The sequence below is a fragment of the Haliotis cracherodii genome, unplaced genomic scaffold (assembly GCF_022045235.1).
Source record: "Haliotis cracherodii isolate W230 unplaced genomic scaffold, xgHalCrac1.p SCAF_18, whole genome shotgun sequence".
NCBI lineage: Eukaryota > Metazoa > Mollusca > Gastropoda > Lepetellida > Haliotidae > Haliotis > Haliotis cracherodii.
The window spans coordinates 4,688,711-4,711,390 of record NW_027266273.1 but is presented as its reverse complement, the minus strand read 5'-3'; the positions used below and the strand labels follow the sequence as shown (position 1 = coordinate 4,711,390).

At 40.4% G+C, this 22,680-nt stretch overlaps 1 protein-coding gene across 1 annotated transcript in view; it reads right to left on the bottom strand.

The window, feature by feature from the left end:
- Positions 1-22,680, bottom strand: part of LOC139466013 (titin-like) — a 347,974-nt gene that overhangs the window by 105,388 nt on the left and 219,906 nt on the right. The window contains exons 161-187 of the mRNA XM_071248028.1: positions 20,177-20,479; positions 19,384-19,680; positions 18,296-18,601; positions 17,453-17,758; positions 16,960-17,262; positions 16,195-16,497; positions 15,728-16,033; positions 15,234-15,536; positions 14,703-15,005; positions 14,236-14,541; positions 13,441-13,743; positions 12,910-13,212; positions 12,484-12,789; positions 11,922-12,224; positions 11,326-11,628; positions 10,310-10,615; positions 9,454-9,756; positions 8,703-9,008; positions 7,618-7,923; positions 6,510-6,812; positions 5,527-5,829; positions 4,379-4,684; positions 3,265-3,567; positions 2,589-2,891; positions 1,835-2,137; positions 1,120-1,419; positions 278-583 (exon numbers count right to left, since the gene is read on the bottom strand). Coding sequence (XP_071104129.1) covers positions 278-583; positions 1,120-1,419; positions 1,835-2,137; positions 2,589-2,891; positions 3,265-3,567; positions 4,379-4,684; positions 5,527-5,829; positions 6,510-6,812; positions 7,618-7,923; positions 8,703-9,008; positions 9,454-9,756; positions 10,310-10,615; positions 11,326-11,628; positions 11,922-12,224; positions 12,484-12,789; positions 12,910-13,212; positions 13,441-13,743; positions 14,236-14,541; positions 14,703-15,005; positions 15,234-15,536; positions 15,728-16,033; positions 16,195-16,497; positions 16,960-17,262; positions 17,453-17,758; positions 18,296-18,601; positions 19,384-19,680; positions 20,177-20,479 — 8,202 coding nt within the window. The remainder of the gene's footprint in view (positions 1-277; positions 584-1,119; positions 1,420-1,834; positions 2,138-2,588; positions 2,892-3,264; positions 3,568-4,378; positions 4,685-5,526; positions 5,830-6,509; positions 6,813-7,617; positions 7,924-8,702; positions 9,009-9,453; positions 9,757-10,309; positions 10,616-11,325; positions 11,629-11,921; positions 12,225-12,483; positions 12,790-12,909; positions 13,213-13,440; positions 13,744-14,235; positions 14,542-14,702; positions 15,006-15,233; positions 15,537-15,727; positions 16,034-16,194; positions 16,498-16,959; positions 17,263-17,452; positions 17,759-18,295; positions 18,602-19,383; positions 19,681-20,176; positions 20,480-22,680) is intronic.

Sequence of the window (22,680 nt, the reverse complement as noted above, 5' to 3'; positions counted from 1 at the left end):
AAGTTTGGTGATAATTTGAAGAGTAATTTGTTAAAAAAAGATCTTCTACATTTGATACAGACAATTGGCATTCATTGTAGGATCACCAAAAAAGAACATAACTGCCTATAGCTGTTTCTATGAGGAGAATCAAACTCAGACTTTCAATGTGGCAAGTGAACTACTGGGCCACCCACTAACACCTGAGAAAGGGAAGATGTGTTATTGATTTAATGAAGCTCCAGGTATCGGTAGTTGAAAAAAATATATGAACAAGGATCCATCAATTCAAACTCACCAAATGGACTCTTAGGGATGTATGCCTTCTCTGATTCCAGAGGTTTGCTAAGTCCCACTGAGTTTTCAGCAAAGACACGGAAGAAGTATTCACTGCCTTCAACAAGGTTCTGGACAGTGTATGTGGTGATGTCTGGCTTGATTCGATCAACCTTCGCCCAGGTCATCCTCTTGGCATCCCGCTTCTCGATGACGTATGCTGTGAGTGGTACACCACCATCATCCTTGGGTGGCTTCCATCTGATGCTGATGTTGGTACGTTGGATGTCCAGTACTTCAAGAGGTCCGACTGGTTTGCCTGGCAGCTCTGTGAAAACAACATCTTCTTTTAGCAATAGTATATTACCCTGAATTAAAGGGCGAAAATACAGGAATCTTGCTGTCATCTCAATTTACAGAAACTGAGGACAATCACTACTGTTCTAACCGGTTTATGAGGCATCTTTTGGAGAATGACATGCTCCATTAGCATCAGACTGGTAAGTGTTTTACCTTAAATTAATCTGAGAAAAGGACAAGGTATGATAAGGATCCTTTCAACCTACTTGATCTGCAGAATTCAAGAAATGAACAAAAATATTTTTTAAATTATATGAACATAATCGTGTGCGACAAATAGGGCCCTTGTCATATCTCGTCCTATTCAGCAGCTGTACTGATGAACATAGTCTGCATCTCCCCAGTTCACACCCCACTTGTTTCAAAACTTTCCATGTCAGCCTGTCAGTCCTTCCCTGTTTTATTTTGTTCACTTCATGACGAGAGTAGTGCACAACCCAATTTTTTTAAAATCTGTGATCCTCTGGTAACCTGTGTTGTTTTCTGCTACTGATTAAGACTCACCTGGGGGTCTTCTTGGTGTGACAGGCTCAGCCTCAATTGGCTTGCTGACACCAACATCGTTGGCAACCTTGATGCGGAAGTAGAGCTTCTTGCCCTCCTTCAGGTTGTGAGCCTTGTACTCGGTCTTCCGGCTGTCAACCTTCTTGAACTCGGTCCAGTCAGTGCTGTCTGAGCTGACCTCGATGATGTAGTCTGTGAGTGGTGATCCACCATCATCTTCTGGCTCATACCAGGTCAAGGTCAGAGATGTTGCTTCCACATCACTGAAGCGGACTGGTCCTTTTGGTGGTGTGGGTGCCTCTGGAGATAAAACACATGGTGCTTGTCAGTTGTTTGTCACCATAAATACTGTAGGGCCCGTTCCACAAAGCAATGTTAATGATAAGATTATCCCATAGGTCAGCTTAGAAGGTCACTCTTTACACCAAAACCTTGGGTTCAATGCCCCAGAAGGGTACAATGTGTGACGACCCTTCTTGGTGTCCCCAAAACTGTGGGAGGATTTCTCATAGTATAAATATATTCATGACATCTACTTTTGCCCCAAACCAGGTATGCTTTAACAATTAAGAGTAGAGGCATTAATCATGAATTCACATCTTCAAAAAGATATAAGACAGCAGCCAAATTGTACATATGATACAAATGGTCTGAACCCAGAGAAGTACATTTTACAGGCATATAGCAATCAACTGTTAAACATTAAGACACTGACCTGCTTCTCTAATGGGCTTGAATTTGGGTGAGTCCAAAGGTGGGCTCATGCCCTCTGCATTTTCAGCAATGACACGGAAGAAGTACTCGTTGTTTGTGACCAGATCCTGGATGCAATAGGTGGTGATGTTCGGCTTGACCTTGTCGACCTTGATCCAGGTCATGCGTGTAGCATCACGGCGCTCGATGATGTAGGCAGTGAGTGGGGTACCCCCATCAGACTTGGGTGGCTTCCACTTGATGCTGACACTGGTGGCTGTGATCTCTGTTGCCTCAATGGGAGCCTCTGGCGCACTGGGTACCTCTGCAATAGCAACAGTAGATGTTCAAATTGCTTTGTACATAGGCAAGGTCAATTTGAATGTCCACCTTCTAACATCTTGTAATCCAGGATTTTAACACAGATAACAAGGTCAAGTTACAGAGATTTAATTCTGTTAAGTATTTTCCAGTCACAATTCAACTAAGGAAACTTACAAACAAAATCAAGGCAATTTAAGGCAAGGCAACAAAGTGGTATTACATTAAGCACAATAACATCACGATGTCTGTATAGGCTGGCAGACTTGTAAAGCCAATCAGATGGTTACATTTGATGACAAGTAATGATAAATTTATTACAGAGTAAAATGTAACACCTAGATTCTTTTGCATATTATGAATTAATACTAAAAGTAGGTCTGATCCACTTCAACAGAACCCATCATCTTTAAATCAATGTACTCAAGAACAATAAATATAATTATAATACATACTGAATGGACTCTTCGGAATGACTTTGTCTGATTCCAGAGCTTCAGATCTGCCCATGAGGTTCTCAGCAGAGACCCGGAACACATATTCCTGTCCCTCCTTGAGGTTCTGGACGCAGAAGCTGGTCATGTTTGGCTTCACTATGGTTACTGGAGACCAGGTCATCTTGTAGCCATCACGGCGCTCGATGGCATAGCCGGTGAGAGGAGATCCTCCATCACTCTTCGGGGGTTTCCAGGTCAAGGTCAGACTGGTCTTCTGGATTTCACTGAAGACAATAGGGCCTTCTGGGGTTGCTGGTTTGGCTAGAAAGAAAAGGATCCCTTGTTGAGTATCTAGAGTTAGGTACTGACAGAAATCCTTGGCAAGTATCTAGATCTTAACCAATGTTTGCATCAAATCTGATGCAAGGATAAACAAGATTATTTATTATAACAAACTAAATTCTTGTCATTTGCAGTCAGATACATCATATGATTATGTAATTAAGGTTAACCCATTTCATATCTTTGACAGAACAAACTTGGTATAATGTTTAAGAAGTTTATAAAAATATAAGGAAATAAACTCATGTAGGGTGGACATAACAAAGAAAGGAGGTGACGAACTTGTTTGATTGTGTATGATATTTGTCCATCTTTGTACATGTATGGCTGTTTGTTCCTGATCAACACTCACCAATTGGTCTCTTAGGTGAAATTGGACTGTCTGTTTCCAGAGTTTGACCAGTGCCAATCTTGTTCTCAGCAGTCACTGAGAAGAAGTATCCGTGTTCCTCCTTCAGGTTCTTGACAACGAATGTACTCTCGGTGCCACGGACATTGCCAGCATTCGTCCATTCCTTGCTCTTCTCTTCGCGCACTTTGATAACGTAACCTGTGACCTTGGAACCTCCATCATCCTTTGGTGGCGTCCATGTGAGTGTAACAGAATCCTTGCCAATGTCCTTGACCTTGATTCCAGCAGGAGCACCAGGTGGGCCTGGAAGAAGGAAATTGACAGCATAAGCAATATATTGAGATCAACCTTGGACAATCTAAAATCCCAAAACTTTATTGTGTTTGTCCAAACAAAATAGTATCAGCCAGGGCCATAAGGCAACAGAAGGAAATATGTCTTTTTGATTCACATAATGGTTTGGCATAAATTATCATACAGTGTTGCAAGAAAAGTGATGAGGATGTTATTTTAACTTTTATAAAAAAAGAGCAGGGTGATTAAATTGGTCATTTTGGCACAAACTTACTCAAAACTGAGAGTTCCAAGCAAATGAAATGAAACAATGCAGGATGCTATAAAGAGTGTGAGCCAGGTTGGGATGATGATCTGACTTATTCATACTGGTCTCAATGTCATTATTTTACATTATCTGACCTTGTTAAATCAAATCTGGCCTCATCTTATTTAAGCATAAAACATTGTGGTACTTAAGTGTTATTTATTTATATTCATTGTGTTATCATGATGTTAATGATGTATTTCTTCTGTATTTCTTCTGTTCTGTTCACACAGGTACTATTCTTCATGGCTTGACTCTCAACAAACATAAAATAAGTTGACCTGAAGATTTTCAATGGAGGCAGGCAGGGATGATGTTGAAAAATGTTAATCTTATAAATAGTTCATTCTGGCTTAATTTTAACCTTCTATATCTGATTTTGTTATGTCAAACCTTATTTTCTATTCAGCAGTTAAAGCTGACAGTCCTGACCGAGTTTCATATTTATCAATACAACCTCAATTCAGAAATGATAGCACCTGAGGACATGACAAATCCATGTTTTGTACTTACTCAGCTCCCTCTGTGGCTTGACGGTATCCTTGCTCTCCAGGGGCTGGCTGTGACCTTCAGCATTGATGGCGGTCACACGGAAGAAGTACTCCGAACCCTCTAACAGATCCTGGACTGTGTGCTTGTGGACATCAGGGCCAACAGTGGCTGTCTTCATCCAGGTAGGTCGGCGAGCATCACGGTACTCTATGAGGTAGCCAGTGAGTGGCGTTCCTCCATCATTCTCAGATGGCTGCCAGGTTAGGACCACAGACTCATGGGTAATGTCAGAGAACTTGAGTGGACCAAGGGGCTTGCTTGGTTTATCTGAGGACAGAGGACGTCATGAAATGTGTACAATAGACACAAAATTCATACAGACAATGGAATAAGAAATACACAAAAGTAGAAATCTTTTCATAACAATAGTCATCTGTGAAACTGCAGTCAGACTGAGTTCTTTCTTAATTAACCTTCCCACAGAAGGAGTGAGTGAGTGGATGGTACTAATGCCCCAGTCACATGCATCATAGTAGCTTTAAGGTAACCAAGTCTGAACCAATGAAACCAATGGTTTGATCAACAATCCACAGGATATAACTACACACAATGAGCCAGGATACAAGCTGGTCTTCACCCATCAAGATACTACTTATATCAAGCAGCCTTGCAATCATCACATCCCAATTCCAAGTTCCTTCTTTCTCAAAATTCTCCATTACCACAACATAAGAAACTAAGAACTCCCTTCACCAATATTCATACAGTTATAATACTGTTAGTTATGGTGTCTTTAGTTGCTGTATATGGTGTCATAGTAGGTTAGCAGAGAAATAATATTTTCTGCTAACCTAATATGACACGGTATATGGCAACTAAATACACCATAACAAATTTATTATTAAAAAATGGCTGTTATTTACGGTATACGGTGTCATTGGATTTTTACTGACTGTATACAGGATCATATGGGGTCAGCAGATTTTGAGGCATAATAATGAAAAAACTAAACCGAAATCAAGTGACGAGTGAATTCTGTTTGACTCCACAGTCATCTGTCATAGTGCCCTGTAAACAATTTGAGAGTTGGCCAGACAAAATGACCACGCTCAAGGCTATTGTCTAATGATCGCACACAACCAGCCAGATCACACTGTAAGAAGACTTACCATAGAGACTCTTAGGAGTGTAGCCCTTGCTTGTCTCCAGCGGTTCACTTGCACCATGTTTGTTCTCAGCAGAGATGCGGAATACGTATTCAGTGCCTTCAATGAGGTTAGCTACGTGATAGGAGGTCTTCTGTGAGGACACCTTGTCGATGCGGGACCAAGTGGGGCGCTTTGCTTCCTTCTTCTCAAGGATGTATTGAGTGATGGGTGATCCTCCATCATTCTTTGGTGGAGTCCATTCCAGAGTCAGTTCTGTGCGCTCCAGATCTTTGACAGTCAGGTTCTCACACTTGTGTGGCTTGGCTGAAAAAGACAAGATGCAAGATGTACATCCATGAAGATTTTTTTCTACTGTCTATATATGATTTGGCGTGGAATACACATGCATATCTTCCATGATATACTACAGACAGCCCTTCAAATATAGTCCTTGTTTATGATGCATAACTGGTTAAACTACACAATTCAGCTTTAGAAATTGGCACTGCATGGTCCTGTAGTCCTTGCCAAACTCCCTTATAATTAAGGTATCATAAGGACCGATAGAAATTTGCCATTTTGAAGGGTTTTGCTATATGTTATCATTATAAGGACCAGTGGACTAAAACTGTTAGTTTCTACTGCTGCATAATACATCTCCCACTACATTTCAAACTTTCTTGTAATTGTGAGTAAGAGAGTTGTCATAATTGTCATTCATTACAATATTCAAGTTCACCTGAAGCATGTCAGTATTATGTGGGAGGATATCTCATAGTGACACAGGTGTTTACCAATAAGTGTGAGAAAGGTGCAGAGAGTGATGGTGAATAATCAAGGCAAATTTAGGAATCAAACTGATGACCAGGTGATCCTCATAACAAAGATAACTTTGCCATCTGACTTTAGGCTTTGAATACAAAGACAGAGACAGAGATTCATAAATTCGGCACCCACTACACAAACTATCACACATTCATGACAGCTGAAAGTGAATAACTCACTCTCAGGCTTCCTAGGCTTGGCAGAATCTTCTGTTTCTGCGGGTTCACCAAAGCCGACCTCATTCTTGGCAGATACAGCAAAGTAGTAGCCAACATTCTCCTTCAGTTTCTCCACCTTGAAGCTGGTGTCGTAGGACTTGACTTCTTCAACTTTCACCCATTCGTCAGATGTATCCTCACACTTCTCAATCTTGTAGTTGGTGATCTTAGCTCCGCCATCTTCCAGAGGAGCCTTCCAGTCAAGCATGACATAGTCAGGACCAACCTTGGTGACCTTAAGACTCCTTGGTGATCCAGGTGGCACTAAGAACAATATAAATCTTGCATCAACATCTGGCTTGTGTTGTAACATCTCTTGCATACAAGATTGGACGTCTCATATGTTTGTGCAACGTTTTTTCTTGTTTTTCAAGCATTGTTCCCAGAATCAAAATCAAGCATGTTTTTGCTCCATATTTTGCAAAATTTCATCCATATTATATCTGCTATCTAAAGTTTAGAGCAGTTACAGCAATTAAATATTACCCTGAACACACAAAGATTTGCGGTGAGGTGAAATTGGGTTTAACGTCACGTCCAAGATTATTGCGCTTATATAGCGACGTGCATGCATGTGTGTGTATGTGTGTGTGTCTGCTTGTACTAGTCTGGACTGATGCCGATTTATAGTGCTAGCACACTGAGATATCATTTACGCAGTTTAACATGGATACCCCACTCAGACACAGTATACTGACTCCAAGCCGACTAGTCCTTGTTTTATCCCTCTAATGGTAACAACAAGTACCATCTTTTATGTCTTTTGGTATGACGCGGCCGGGGATTAAACCCCGGTCCTTCTGCTCTTCGGGCAGACACTCTACCACTAGACCACGGAGGCGGTCGAACACACAAAGACAATCAACAGGTTCACTCATGGCGCTGAGGCCTTGGCTTGAAATTGGCAACATGTCATGGAGCAATGTTCCTCTTTAACCACAAGGCTGTCCAGTCAAGCTCTCACAGAATCATAAACAGGCGTAGTTTGTAATATGTTCCACAAAACTTATCACAAAGCTTAAAACCATAATGTTTCCAACTGTATCATTACTCCTACAATTATACTTACAGATCTTCTTGAGTGGCCTAATGGTGTCCTTGGTCTCAAGAGCATCACTGTCACCTTCATCATTGACAGCGATGACACGGAAGTAGTAGTCCGTTCCTTCCTTCAGGTCCTGAGCTGTGAAGGAGGTCTTGTCAGCATCAACCTTGCCAATCTTGCTCCATACCATCTTACTGCTTGGCCTCATCTCAATGATGTAGTGCTTGATGGGCAGACCGCCATCACTGTCTGGGGACTTCCAGGTGAGATCAGCTGTGTCGCAGGTCACATTGTCCACATTCAGAGGACCTCGAGGTTTGGATGGTTTGTCTGTGAATGGCATACAGTATCCATATAAGGAGGTGCAACACTAAAGTCACATCAAGTATAAATGCAGCAATGGCCACATCAGATTCCGGAATTATTCATATTTCAGGATCTCGAAAAAGATGTCTTCACATTAGATAAAACTGACCAACACCCATTACAGACATTTTGTTACATCCAAAATTTGCCTTTGACACATAAACAGAGCTACAGATAACTTTTTAAACAATTGAGTTTTTACTCTAGGGTTTCTATTATAATTGGGTTATTTCATTTTAGATTTCGCAAAATTAGTGAACATTTTAAGATTTAAAAAAATGAAATAATGTTTTAGATGTATATAACTGTTCTAAATATAAAGGCTTGACTCGGAAAGTAAATTAGCTCGTAATTGTGTTTTGGAAATTAGCTCCTTTGTATGCATGCTGAAAAAGCTTCATGGGGTATTTAACGCATGCTGTTTTTTATACATTTTAGTTTTTCATTTAATACATGCGTTTGTACGCAAGATAATTGAAAGTAATTGGGTTTTAAATATTTTTGGTTTTTTTTTTACGCAAATACGCTTCTTATCTGTAGCTCTGCATACATCAACATCAACACCCAAATTTAGAGGACCAGAAGTTTACATGTTTTTGCCATAGCCTTTTTACATGACAGTAATTGTACACTTTATGTGAACGCTTTGCTCCTCATTCAATCAAGATAATGAATTAATTTCAATTAAAAGTAACACAAATGTTATGAAATCAATCATCTGTTAAATCGAGTGATGAACTCACTGTATGGGCTCTTGAGGACAGTTCCAGTTTCGGTTTCAAGAGGCTCACTGACACCATGTTTGTTTTCTGCAGATATACGGAAGTTGTATTCAGTGCCTTCAATAAGCTTCTCAGCCCTGTGGGAGAGGACTTTAGGTCCAACGCGGTCAAGTGGTGTCCACTTGGGCCGGGATGCTTCCCGGCGCTCAAGAACGTAGCCAGTGAGAGGAGATCCACCATCAGATTTGGGAGGTGACCAGCTGAAGGTCAAGGCTGTGCGGTCAACATCAGAGAACTTAACTGGACCTTCTGGTGCACTTGGAGGGCCTGTAAGAACAAGGATTTAAACTGATCATTGATGTTATGGACTGACTATGAGAGCATTTCCACATTATTACAGAACACCTGCTACTACAATTACAATGATTCCATGTTATTTTCCTCCAAAAGATGACAAAGATACTATTATTATAATTAAGATTATCGATCTGGTCCAGACTCAATTATTTACAGACCATTATCATACAGCTGGAAAATTGCATTAAACACCAAACATAGATACAATATCAAGCTACCATTATCAATATGTTATTATCAAGATACCATCATGAAGATGACATCGATATAGTATTGCCAATGGATGGTTATGAAGCTACCATTATCAATAAGTCAATATCAAGATGCCATTATCAAGGTGCCACTATCAAGGAATGACAGTAGAATTGAGCTCACATCCATAAATTTTCATCACTATTAGCATCCATGTCCTCACCTTCAGGCTTCTTGGGTGTGATGACAGCGTCTGTTTCCACAGAACTGCCATAGCCAACTTGATTCTTAGCTGATACACGGAATAACAAGCCGACATTTTCCTTCAGGCTCTCCACCTTGTAAGCTGTGTCGTAAGACTTGATTTCTTCCACAGTGGTCCAGTCTTTAGCTTTCTCCTCCTTCTTCTCGATCTTGTAGTGAGTGACCTTGGCACCACCATCTTCCTTGGGTGGGTTCCACTCCAGGGCGACGTAGTACTGACCGACACGACCAGGCTTCAGGTTCCTGGGTGGTCCTGGGGGTTCTGAGATGAAAGGTACAATTAGGATGCAGATCATACTCAAAGGCTTAATACCTTTGTTTGTTTGTGGTTTAACGCCGCACTCAGCAATATTCCAGCTACATGACGGCGGACTGGAAATAATCAAGTCTGGACCAGACAATCCAGTGATTGACATCATGACCATTGATCTATGCAATTGTTACACGATGACATGCATCAACCAAGTCAGCGAGCCAGACCACCCAATCCTGTTAGTCTCCTCTTATGACAAGCATAGCCTTTTACAGCAAGAATAGTTTGCTAAACCTATCCAAACCCTGATCTTCACGGATTGCTTAATTCCTAACAGCCATTAGTTCATAGGGAACCTCTATCTAACATTCCACATCGACAGCAGAAAATTACTTTTCTTCATGCATTCATAAAATAATGACATGTTTTTCTGATGTCAACCATGCTTCAAAACCAAGACAAAGATTCCTGTCTTATTCGTCCAAGTAAATATTGAAATGAGTTGCTTTGAGATGAACTGCTTTTAAACTTATTCACAGTTTTACACTGGATCAAAACATACCAAGTTCTTTAACAGGCTTGACTGTGTCCTTGCTCTCGAGTGGCTCACTCTCTCCCTCATCGTTGACAGCAATGACCCGGAAGAAGTATTCCTGGCCTTCACGAAGGTCATTTGCAGTGAAGGTCAAGGTCTTTCCATCAACTTTGCCTGACTTCATCCAGGAGGATCTGGTGGCTGGTCTGTACTCGATGATGTATCCAGTGATTGGCAGACCTCCATCAGCATCAGGAACCTTCCATGTCAGGTCAACGGAATGGTCAGTCAGATTGTCTGTATCAATGGGTCCTCTTGGTTTTGATGGCTTGGCTGAAATAAATTTAAATATATTGACACTCTAAAACTAATTACATGCATAAATCCATAAAATCAGAATTCTACTGAAGTAAAAATAGAATAACTAACAGGAACTAATCCTCAGTATCTATCTATCACTAACATAGGCAAACATTCAAGATTCCACCTAAACATCTTAAATTCATATTGTTTCACACACAAAAACAACAAACATTTGATATCTCATATGGTTACTAAGATCTTACACATTTTTCAGTATCAGATAGCTTCTCAAGTGAAAATTATCAAATGGTTTCAAATTCCACATCAAACTCATCCTTGATTATGCTGTGTATCAATCTCAATTCTGTAATGATTAATACCCTGGGCACCGTTCCACAAAGTGATCTTAGCACTAAGTCGATCGTAACTCCCATTCTTTAACACTGACTTACTACAATCGTAGCGCTAAGATCCTGTGGAATGGGGCCCTGGACCCATTTGTGACCATAGCATTACACTGAGTCACTTGAAGACACAACAGTCAGTCGCCACTCATCAAATTTGTCTCATGAGGAAGGAAAATTTTGTGCTAAGTTAGTGATTAGAGAAATGGAGATTGTGACATCACTTCCAATGGTGGTAAATGGATCAAGGGTAATTATCATTATAGAATGGATATGTGTAATACCCTGTACAATCGAGGATGCACCCTAATCCTATGCAGTGGCTGAGATACTCACTGAACTGGCTCTTGGGGGTGACACCTCTGTCTATTTCAATGGGTTCACTGACTCCCACTTTGTTCTGAGCCGACACCTGGAAGGAGTATTCTGTGCCCTCCACCAGATTCTGAGCCTTGGTCTTCAGCGTCTTGGCATCAACACGGTCAATCTTGGTCCAGTTGGTACGAGAAGCTTCACGTCTCTCTATGATGTAGCCTGTGATTGGCGAGCCACCATCATCTTTTGGAGGCTCCCAGACCAGGTTCAGGGATGTTCGCTCGACATCAGCAGTCTTGAGAGACTTTGGTGGACCAGGAGGTCCTAAAGCATATGATTTAAGGACTATAATAAAATGTTACCACAAACATACAAAACAGTAGATCCTTTTAAAGAGTGAAGATTTTTCTTACACTTTCACAGATATATCCCAGCAAGGAAACACCAAAGTTTCACTCATAGTATCCATTACGGGAATAGAACCTTGGTTTTAAGCTTGACACTAAATAATTTATCAAGGCTACCTCACTACCCAAATTGAAACATGGTTTAGTTAGCTTTTTATGGTCAAAGATCACTGGAATAATATACAACAAAAACTCTATCTGTGGACTGACCTTCTGGCTTTCTTGGTTTGATGACTGAGTCAGTCTCGGCAGTTTCACCATAGCCAACTTGATTCTTTGCAGTGACAGCAAAGAAGTACCCGACATTCTCCTTGAGCTTCTCGACCTTGTATGCTGTGTCGTAGGACTTGACCTCATCGACCTTGACCCATTCCTTTGACTTCTCCTCACATTTCTCGATCTTGTAGTGAGTGACCTTGGCACCACCATCTTCCTTTGGTGGGTTCCACTCCAGGGCGACGTAGTACTGACCGACACGACCTGGCTTCAGGTTCTGTGGTGGACCTGGAGGTTCTGAAAAAACAAAATCAGAAAAAAGAGCTATCAAATGATGTTCAACATAGATGTAAACTGAGAGATATTATTCTAAACCATAGTCAGAGCAATCCACAGTGAGGTGACACCATTGTGACCACCAGATACTCACATAGCTGGCTCTTAGAACCATGGCATGCAGGGGACTGGGGCAGATGGCATTGGCCATAGAATATTAGCTTTTACCAACTAAACATCATTTACCAGGCTATCTATCAAGACAAATCTACAAACTTACTGAGAGACTTCATTGGCTTGATGGCTTCCTTGGAATCCAGAGGTTCACTCTCTCCCTCATCATTGACTGCAATTACTCTGAAGAGGTATTCAGTTCCTTCATCAAGATTGTCTGGTGTAAACTTCAGTGTCTGTCCATCCACTCTACCGGCCTTGGACCAGGTGGTTCTTGTGGCTGGTCTCATCTGAATGATGTAGTTCTTCAGTGGTAGACCGCCATCACTCTCTGGTGCCTTCCATTCCAGATCACAGGAGTGGTCAGTCACGTTCTCAATCAGCAGGGGACCACGTGGCTTGGATGGTTTGTCTGCAATAACATATAAATATTGCATTTTTTTAAGGAATATGTATTTGAAAATTACTGAACACAAGATAAAGATTTCACGTTATTTAACCTTTCAGTGGTTTTATTAGAACCTTCACTTACCATAAGGACTCTTGGGTGTCACTGGTTTGTCCAACTCATTGGGTTCACTGACACCGATCTTGTTCTCAGCTGACACACGGAAGTAGTAGTCGGTGCCTTCGATCAGGTTGACAGCCTCCAATGTAAGAATGTCTGACTTCACTCTGTCCAGTTTGGTCCATGAGGAGCGAGATGCTTCCCGCCTCTCAACAATGTAGCCGGTCAGAGGAGATCCACCATCGTCCTTGGGTGGCTTCCATTCCAGAGTCACTGATGTCCTGTCTATCTTGGATGTCTTGAACTCCTGAGGCTTGGATGGTTTGCCTGAATAACAATGTGATATAATATAAATTGTTGGATCAAGGATTTATTTCAAATGAACGTGAGGCTGGTGTGGTTATACTAATCTTGGAACAATTTGACAGGTGTTTTTATATATTGTTCTGTTGAAAGAAAGAGTTTAGAGAGTAAGATAAACATTATTCAATCATAAGTACAAAAAATAAAAGGAGACAGACAATACTGGAAACAAGCAAACACTGTGCAACATACCAGCTGCTTTCTTGGGTGTGATGACTGAGTCAGTCTCAGCAGTTTCACCATAGCCGACCTCATTCTTGGCAGAGACAGCAAAGAAGAAACCAACATTCTCCTTCAGTTTCTCGATCTTGTAGGCTGTGTCATAGGATTTGATCTCTGCAACCTTGATCCATTCATCGGATGTCTCCTCACATTTTTCGATCTTGTAGTGAGTGACCTTGGCACCACCATCTTCCTTTGGTGGCTTCCATTCAATGGCAACGTAGTCCTGTCCAACATGGCCTGGCTGTAGGTTCCGGGGTGGACCTGGAGGTTCTGTGAGGGACAAAAGGAAATTTGTGATGAAAATAAAACTCTACCAATGAGCTTAGCTTACTCACTGCACAATCACCATTTCAAGAATAATCCTCCATGAAGTGTATTAATTTCTTAGATACATGGTTATCAATATACAGTTGTTCCTATGAAAAACATCAGCATATATTGCTCTCAAAAGAACTTATTCTTACTTAATGCACAGAGGGAGGTTTGATGGACATGGGTTAACTAGATGTCCGACCAATACTTGTCCGACCAATACTTGTCCCATTAGCTAAACTATATGCATTAGTGCAGGACAATATCACTTCTGTTAACTGCAGTAAAAAAATTGATTTTACAGTTATAATGAATGGGACATTACACATTTAATAGGCAAAATGTCACTTTCACAATGGGCATGTTTTCTCTATCAAAACGGGCAAGTCTTAACAGTTTTGATTGGCAAAACTTTACAATAATGACTGAGGAAACCTTCTGCGCACTCACTGAGAGCCTTCTTGGGCTTGGCTGAGTCTTTGCCTTCAAGAGGTTCACTCTCTCCTTCATCATTAACAGCAATAATGCGGAATAAGTATTCAGTTCCTTCATTGAGGTTGTCTGGTGTAAACTTCAGTGTCTGTCCATCAACTTTACCGGCCTTGGACCAGGTGGTTCTTGTGGCTGGTCTCATCTCAATGATGTAGTTCTTGAGAGGCAGACCACCATCACTCTCTGGTGCCTTCCATTCCAGATCACAGGAGTGGTCAGTCACGTTCTCAATCAGCAGGGGACCACGTGGCTTGGATGGTTTGTCTGCAAAACAAACACAATTTCATTGGTCTGTATCTATCCTCTGACCAACCGTTGCTACCTTAATATAAATATCGTACAGTGGATATTACAGATATATATATGATATTATATAAAAATCCAAATGAAATTCTTCTTGATCTGAAGTTTAAACATTTATTTACCATAAGGACTCTTGGGTGTCACTGGTTTGTCCAACTCATTGGGTTCACTGACACCGATCTTGTTCTCAGCTGACACACGGAAGTAGTAGTCGGTGCCTTCGATCAGGTTGACAGCCTCCAATGTAAGAATGTCTGACTTCACTCTGTCCAGTTTGGTCCATGAGGAGCGAGATGCCTCCCGCCTCTCAACAATGTAGCCGGTCAGAGGAGATCCACCATCGTCCTTGGGTGGCTTCCATTCCAGAGTCACTGATGTCCTGTCTATCTTGGATGTCTTGAACTCCTGAGGCTTGGATGGTTTGCCTGAATAACAATGTGATATAATATAAATTGTTGGATCAAGGATTTATTTCAAATGAACGTGAGGCTGGTGTGGTTATACTAATCTTGGAACAATTTGACAGGTGTTTTTATATATTGTTCTGTTGAAAGAAAGAGTTTAGAGAGTAAGATAAACATTATTCAATCATATGTACAAAAAATAAAAGGAGACAGACAATACTGGAAACAAGCAAACACTGTGCAACATACCAGCTGCTTTCTTGGGTGTGATGACTGAGTCAGTCTCAGCAGTTTCACCATAGCCGACCTCATTCTTGGCAGTGACAGCAAAGAAGAAACCAACATTCTCCTTCAGTTTCTCGATCTTGTAGGCTGTGTCATAGGATTTGATCTCTGCAACCTTGATCCATTCATCGGATGTCTCCTCACATTTTTCGATCTTGTAGTGAGTGACCTTGGCACCACCATCTTCCTTTGGTGGCTTCCATTCAATGGCAACGTAGTCCTGTCCAACATGGCCTGGCTGTAGGTTCTGAGGTGGACCTGGAGGTTCTGGAAAAAAAAGAAACAAAGGTCAATTGTGATGAAGACAGACCCTTACTGTCAGGGATGTGGAATGTCAAACTTACTTTGAATTGTCTCCAAAGTCATATAACAATTTACAGGTTTCACTAGTTTGTTGTTATTATATCCAATTAGCACAGGAACACAGAAATTGTATAATTTGTTATCTGAAAACTCACTGAGAGCCTTCTTGGGCTTGGCTGAGTCTTTGCCTTCAAGAGGTTCACTCTCTCCTTCGTCATTAACAGCAATAATGCGGAATAAGTATTCAGTTCCTTCATTTAGGTTGTCTGGTGTAAACTTCAGTGTCTGTCCATCAACTTTACCAGCCTTGGACCAGGTGGTTCTTGTGGCTGGTCTCATCTCAATGATGTAGTTCTTGAGAGGCAGACCACCATCACTCTCTGGTGCCTTCCATTCCAGATCACAGGAGTGGTCAGTCACGTTCTCAATCAGCAGGGGACCACGTGGCTTGGATGGTTTGTCTGCAAAACAAACACAATTTCATTGGTCTGTATCTATCCTCTGACCAACCGTTGCTACCTTAAAATAAATATCGTACAGTGGATATTACAGATATATATATGATATTATATAAAAATCCAAATGAAATTCTTCTTGATCTGAAGTTTAAACATTTATTTACCATAAGGACTCTTGGGTGTCACTGGTTTGTCCAACTCATTGGGTTCACTGACACCGATCTTGTTCTCAGCTGACACACGGAAGTAGTAGTCGGTGCCTTCGATCAGGTTGACAGCCTCCAATGTAAGAATGTCTGACTTCACTCTGTCCAGTTTGGTCCATGAGGAGCGAGATGCTTCCCGCCTCTCAACAATGTAGCCGGTCAGAGGAGATCCACCATCGTCCTTGGGTGGCTTCCATTCCAGAGTCACTGATGTCCTGTCTATCTTGGATGTCTTGAACTCCTGAGGCTTGGATGGTTTGCCTGAAGCCAACAGACAATGTAGTTGAGGAAATCTTTGTTTCATAACATGCTTTAGTTTTACCTTTGTTCATTGTTTCCTATCATAAAGTTTCCTTGAAAAAGATAACCAATTCTTAAATATACTGACTTAGATCAGGCAATTGAACATCTCTGAGATGAACAGTTGATGAGTTAACGGGGAGAAAAGCTATATGTGACTCAGGTTATATTTGTTAACCATTTTGGTGAAATCCAAGAGTCATGGGTATGGAGCAGACAAACCATGGATCATCATTGGGAAGATATCGTGCAGAACCATAATTAGCAGATCGTGGCACAGCTAAGGGAAGCAACACCGACAATATTCTGCTGGGCCATAAAACATTTCCCACCTGAATATTTGAATGGACAATGATACATAGGGGGAGTTGGAAGAGTCGTATCAAGAGAGGAAGTGATGTCACACAGGTGAGCTCAACGTACCAGCTGCTTTCTTGGGTGTGATGACTGAGTCAGTCTCAGCAGTTTCACCATAGCCGACCTCATTCTTGGCAGTGACAGCAAAGAAGAAACCAACATTCTCCTTCAGTTTCTCGATCTTGTAGGCTGTGTCATAGGATTTGATCTCTGCAACCTTGATCCATTCATCGGATGTCTCCTCACATTTTTCGATCTTGTAGTGAGTGACCTTGGCACCACCATCTTCCTTTGGTGGCTTCCATTCAATGGCAACGTAGTCCTGTCCAACATGGCCTGGCTGTAGGTTCTGAGGTGGACCTGGAGGTTCTGGAAAAAAAAAGAAACAAAGGTCAATTGTGATGAAGACTGACTTACAGTCAGGGATGTGGAATGCCAAACTTACTTTGAATTGTCTCCAAAGTCAAATAGCAATTTACAGGTTTCACTAGTTTGTTGTTATTATATCCAATTAGCACAGGAACACAAAAATTGTATAATTTGTTTTCTGAAAACTCACTGAGAGCCTTCTTGGGCTTGGCTGAGTCTTTGCCTTCAAGAGGTTCACTCTCTCCTTCATCATTAACAGCAATGATGCGGAATAAGTATTCAGTTCCTTCGATGAGGTTGTCTGGTGTGAACTTGAGTGTCTGTCCGTCAACTTTACCAGCCTTGGACCAGGTGGTTCTTGTGGCTGGTTTCATCTCAATGATGTAGTTCTTGAGGGGCAGACCACCATCACTCTCTGGTGCCTTCCATTCCAGATCACAGGAGTGGTCAGTCACGTTCTCAATCAGCAGAGGACCACGTGGCTTGGATGGTTTGTCTGTGAAACAAATACAATTTCACTGATCGATAGCTCTCCTCTGACCAACTGTTGCTCATTTACATATCATAGAGCAGACTTCATACAGATATGTAAGACCTTATCCAAGACCAATGACAATATCCTTTAATTGTTTTTAAAATGCTCATATTCTTGATCACCAGAGGACATATGGATTGGAATGTTCATCAGAATAAGTCAAGAATGTTGCAGAAACACACATTTTGGTTACAGACTTTGGCACTAATGATCCCTTTAGCAATACTACTGTTAAAGGAACTTTAAAACTTGTTGTTACTTAAAGTATGGGAAGACTTTTCTTACAGATTTGACATTAAGACAGGAACAGAAAAAACATTATTAACACATGTTTGTTCATGATTATTTACTTGTATGGACCATCCTGGTTTTCAATTGTTTGCAGGCAATATGTACATGAAGATATAAGCTTAAGCCAAGAGCGCATACAAGTGAACAGGTCCTCTCTACACTCTACAATGGTGTTGACACACCAAGCAACAAGCACATTCTACTCACTGTAGGGACTCTTGGCCATGGTGGCAGCATCGGCCTCAAGAGGCTCACTTTGACCGGCCTTGTTTTCTGCGATCACACGGAAGAAGTACTCATTGTTCTCCAGAAGGCCATCCACGACATACTCCAGTGTGTCTGGCTTGACCTTGCCTGCCTTGGACCATGATGTCTTCTTGGCATCCCGTTTCTCAATGATGTATCCAGTGAGTGGGGAGCCACCATCGTCCTTTGGTGCCTTCCATTTGAGTGTAGCGGAGTCACGCTGGACATTGCTGATGTCAAGTGGTCCGACTGGCTTGGAGGGTGGAGCTGTGGATGGGATACAGAACATAGATGTCTTGAAGAAACTTTGACTATATATCAGTAACTATGTCACTATCTCGGGTGTTTGACAGTTTTTAATGATGCTTGACAAATTTTCAAGAGGCTTGACAATTTGTTTTGAAGGTTGATAACTTTTATTGATGCTTGAAACTCATAATGAAGCTTGACAACATTTATTGATGCTTGACAATGATACTAGACAAATTTCAATGATGCTTGAGAACTTTTACTGATTCTTGACACTTTTAATGAGGCTTGACTTTCTTTTCATTGTAAATGACAGTGACATAATGTATGAATAGCAGCTACTTTGCCAAGTCTTTGTCCACACTGACTAATTAAAGTCCAGGGGTCTGTTCAACAAAGCTATCGTAGCGCCAAGGTGATCCCATACTTTAACATAGTCTTATGCCTGTCTTTGGGCTATGATCACTTACTGGAACGGCCCCAGTACGGTAATCGGTTGCTCTTTCTTCTCATGATAACAATGTTACTGACTGATGGATACAGATTTTCAACTCATGATAAGTAGATCAGAAAGTGAAGAAATGCCAAGACAATATAATATGTTAACCCTAAAAGTTATTGGCAAAGAAGTATCCACGTGGATAATATATATTTCTGCAGCTGGACAACATTAAGAAATAAATGGTAAAAATAATATTAATGTATGGTTAACCCATTCTAATATTATAACTAGTTCAGGAAAGACTTTTTCAGATTGTTTTCACATATATTACACTTAATTCTAACAACAATCTACTTACAGATCTTCTTGGTTGGAGTGACATTGTCTGAATCCAATGGTTCTCCGACGCCAACAGAGTTGACAGCCGACACTCGGAACTTGTATTTCTTGCCTTCCTTCAGCTTCTTGGCTGTGTACTGGGTGGTGGGAGCATCCACTGAGTCTAGTGGCCTCCACTTGCCATCCTCATACACCTCGATGTTGTACTTGAGGATCTTGGCACCGCCATCTCTCTTGGGTTTGGACCACTCAAGAGTGACAGTGTCCTCACCAATATTGCTGAACTCAATAGGTCCGATGGGCTTGCCAGGCACCTCTGTAAGTTTATAATGATGCCACATGAAGTCATAAAAAATGAGAATATTTTGGACATATAAGGTGTATTATTAGGAAAACATGATACTGATAGTTTTGTTTGTTTGTTGTTTAACGCCACACTCAGCAATATTCCAGCTTTATGACGGCAGTCTGTAAATAATCGAGTCTGAACCAGACAATCCAGTGATTGACATCATGAGCATCTATCCACGCAATTGGGATCGATGACATGCATCAACCAAGTCAGCAAGCATGACCACCTGATCCCTTTAGTCGCCTCTTATGACAAGTGTAGTTGCCTTTTACGGCAAGCATGGGTTGCTGAAGACCTATTCTACTCAGGTTACTATAGTATAAACGGATACTACGAAGGATGAAATTCTTTTCATTTGCATTTGCCAAATTTAGTTTTATGACAACATGAATCTATCAGTGACATTGGATGGTCAAAAGTTCAATATATTAATTATAAAAGAAAATAGACAAAAACCAACCAGGTGCTTTTGTAGGCACAATTTCATGTTCAGATTGAATTGGTTCACTTGGGCCCTCGGCATTGACGGCAATCACACGGAACAGGTACGGTGTATCTTCCAACAACTTCTTCACATTGTAGTTGAGTGTCTCAGATTTCACTGAGGCAACCTTTGACCAGGATGTCTTCCGGACATCTCGCTTCTCGATAATGTACTCTGTGAGTGGTGAGCCTCCATCTGACTTCGGGGGCTTCCAGTTCAAGGTCACACTGTCCTCTGTGATGTCAGAATGTTCCAGGTCCTCTGGGGCTGATGGTTTACCTATGAAAGAACACATTTATCAGAAAATATTTAAATACATTTTTATTTTTATTTTTTATTTTCATATAACATTATTTTATTTAAGGGCAGGGAGTGAGTATTGTCTTGCATCACTTTTAGCATTATTCCAGGTACATCACAGTCAGGGACATCAAAAATGGCCATCACATATAGCACCCACATGGGGAATCAGACCGAGGTCCTCAGCTTCAAGAAACAATATTTTAACCACTTAGCCAATTTATTAAAGGGATGTTTATGAGAAATATTTGCATTGAGAATCAATCATATTGAAAATATATTGAATAATCGTGTGAGGTTTCAACTTTACTCAGAAATTTAGAAACTTTAGAAATTAATTCAACTGACAAAAGGTTACAAAAATGAAAATGTTATATGAGGGTCACTAGGCTGTTACCATATATTCAGGTGAAATGTTTCATATTCATGTTTTTTTATCTTTCAAGTGAAAAAGAATGGCAATACTCACCAGATTCTGTCTGCAAGATGTATTACAGCATGCAGCATCAATCAAAACAAACACGACTTGCACGAGGCGGAACGAATAAAATCATGTTATTAGTATTCAACTGCACCATGCATGCTGCAGCAGCAAATAACAATCATCAAGCTGATTGGTTAGATTTTCCTCCAATCAAACGCTTTTTCCAGCAACAAAAATTCCTATTATCTAATTACCATCCATTATAAATATAAGCTATATGGAAGAAATATTTTCCTTTGGATTTAAAAAAAGCGATGAAAAAATATATACCGTAAATAATTATATAATTATAATTTTTTAAGAAAACTGTTTGACATCCAGGCTGAGCAAGAAGCGAATAACCCTCTCAAGCAGAAAAGCGACACAATATTCCACAAAAAGTTAGGCATGATGATATTTGGTAATTAGGTATATGGATAATGTACAACAATTCTCATCCTCTCATTCACCAGTTTTTCATTCAGGAGAGAAGAGAACAGGAATATTGTCAGAGACATAGACACAGTGTTACACAAAGACACATAACGGGTGTTAGATGACATGGAACACAGGCTGTTAAAAGTATGGAGCAGTTAATAACAGATTCATATCAACATTGTGATAACAGTTTATTGCCTAGTATAATATAATGTTACATGAGTATATATGTTATATGGAGTTATACCACGCTAAGCCCTATAGACACTCCTGACATATATAATATCAGTTTATATACAAAAACAACCAACATATAGCATATTCAAACTCAACAAAACAAGTCATTTTTGCAACATTTTTCTTAAAAATGTTTAAAATGTAATTAAAGACCATTTGCAATATCATTCTTAAAATGTTTCAAATATTTCAAATTTAATGAAAGGTATACCTCTGTTCAGTGAAATTTGACACAATGGCTAACAATAACATGTCACAAATATTCATCACACTTTGGCAAAGGGATGTATTGTTTTAACACAGACATAAGAGATTCGGTTTAAAATACATTTTGTTCGTAACAGTGCTAAAATCCTAAATCTAAACTGATGGGTGTTATCATATTGCACATAATCAAATAAATTATTCAAATTTGATTAAGAAATGTGGCTTAAATAAAATTCAGCAAATGCATTTTGTAATTATAGATACATATTGCTTTTTTATTTACAAATGCATCATTATGTAAAGGACAATTACTAAATACTTCTTGTATTAATGTGCTTTGTTCTATTTCTATGTATCTTCAGCAGTATGTAGAGTGTTATGTTTAACGCAGCTTTGAACAGTATTTCAGTTAATATGGCGTGTCAGCTTAATGTGGGATAAAAAACCAAAGTGATGGAGGTCTTATACGTGTATTACTGGTATGGTGCTGACAAACCTAGATACATAAGCAGTAGGGCTGGGACAAGTCCAAATTTACTACCCGGGTACCCACCCCCCTATTACCCTACCCTACCTGGGTACCCACTCTAGGTCTCAGGAGATGTCTCAAAATGCCTGATTGGGAATATTTTTAGCATAGCCCTGGCAAAACGTATTTAGATACATGTATTAAACAATCTGGTCATGCATACACTGAAGGTGACCTCAGTTATATCTTTATTCAACCATATGAAAAATCAGAAGGAATGGGTTCAGAGTCAGAAGGGAAAGTGAACATTGATGATTGAAGTGTAACCATAGAGGTCCAGATACTTTTAGTCATTAGACAATATAT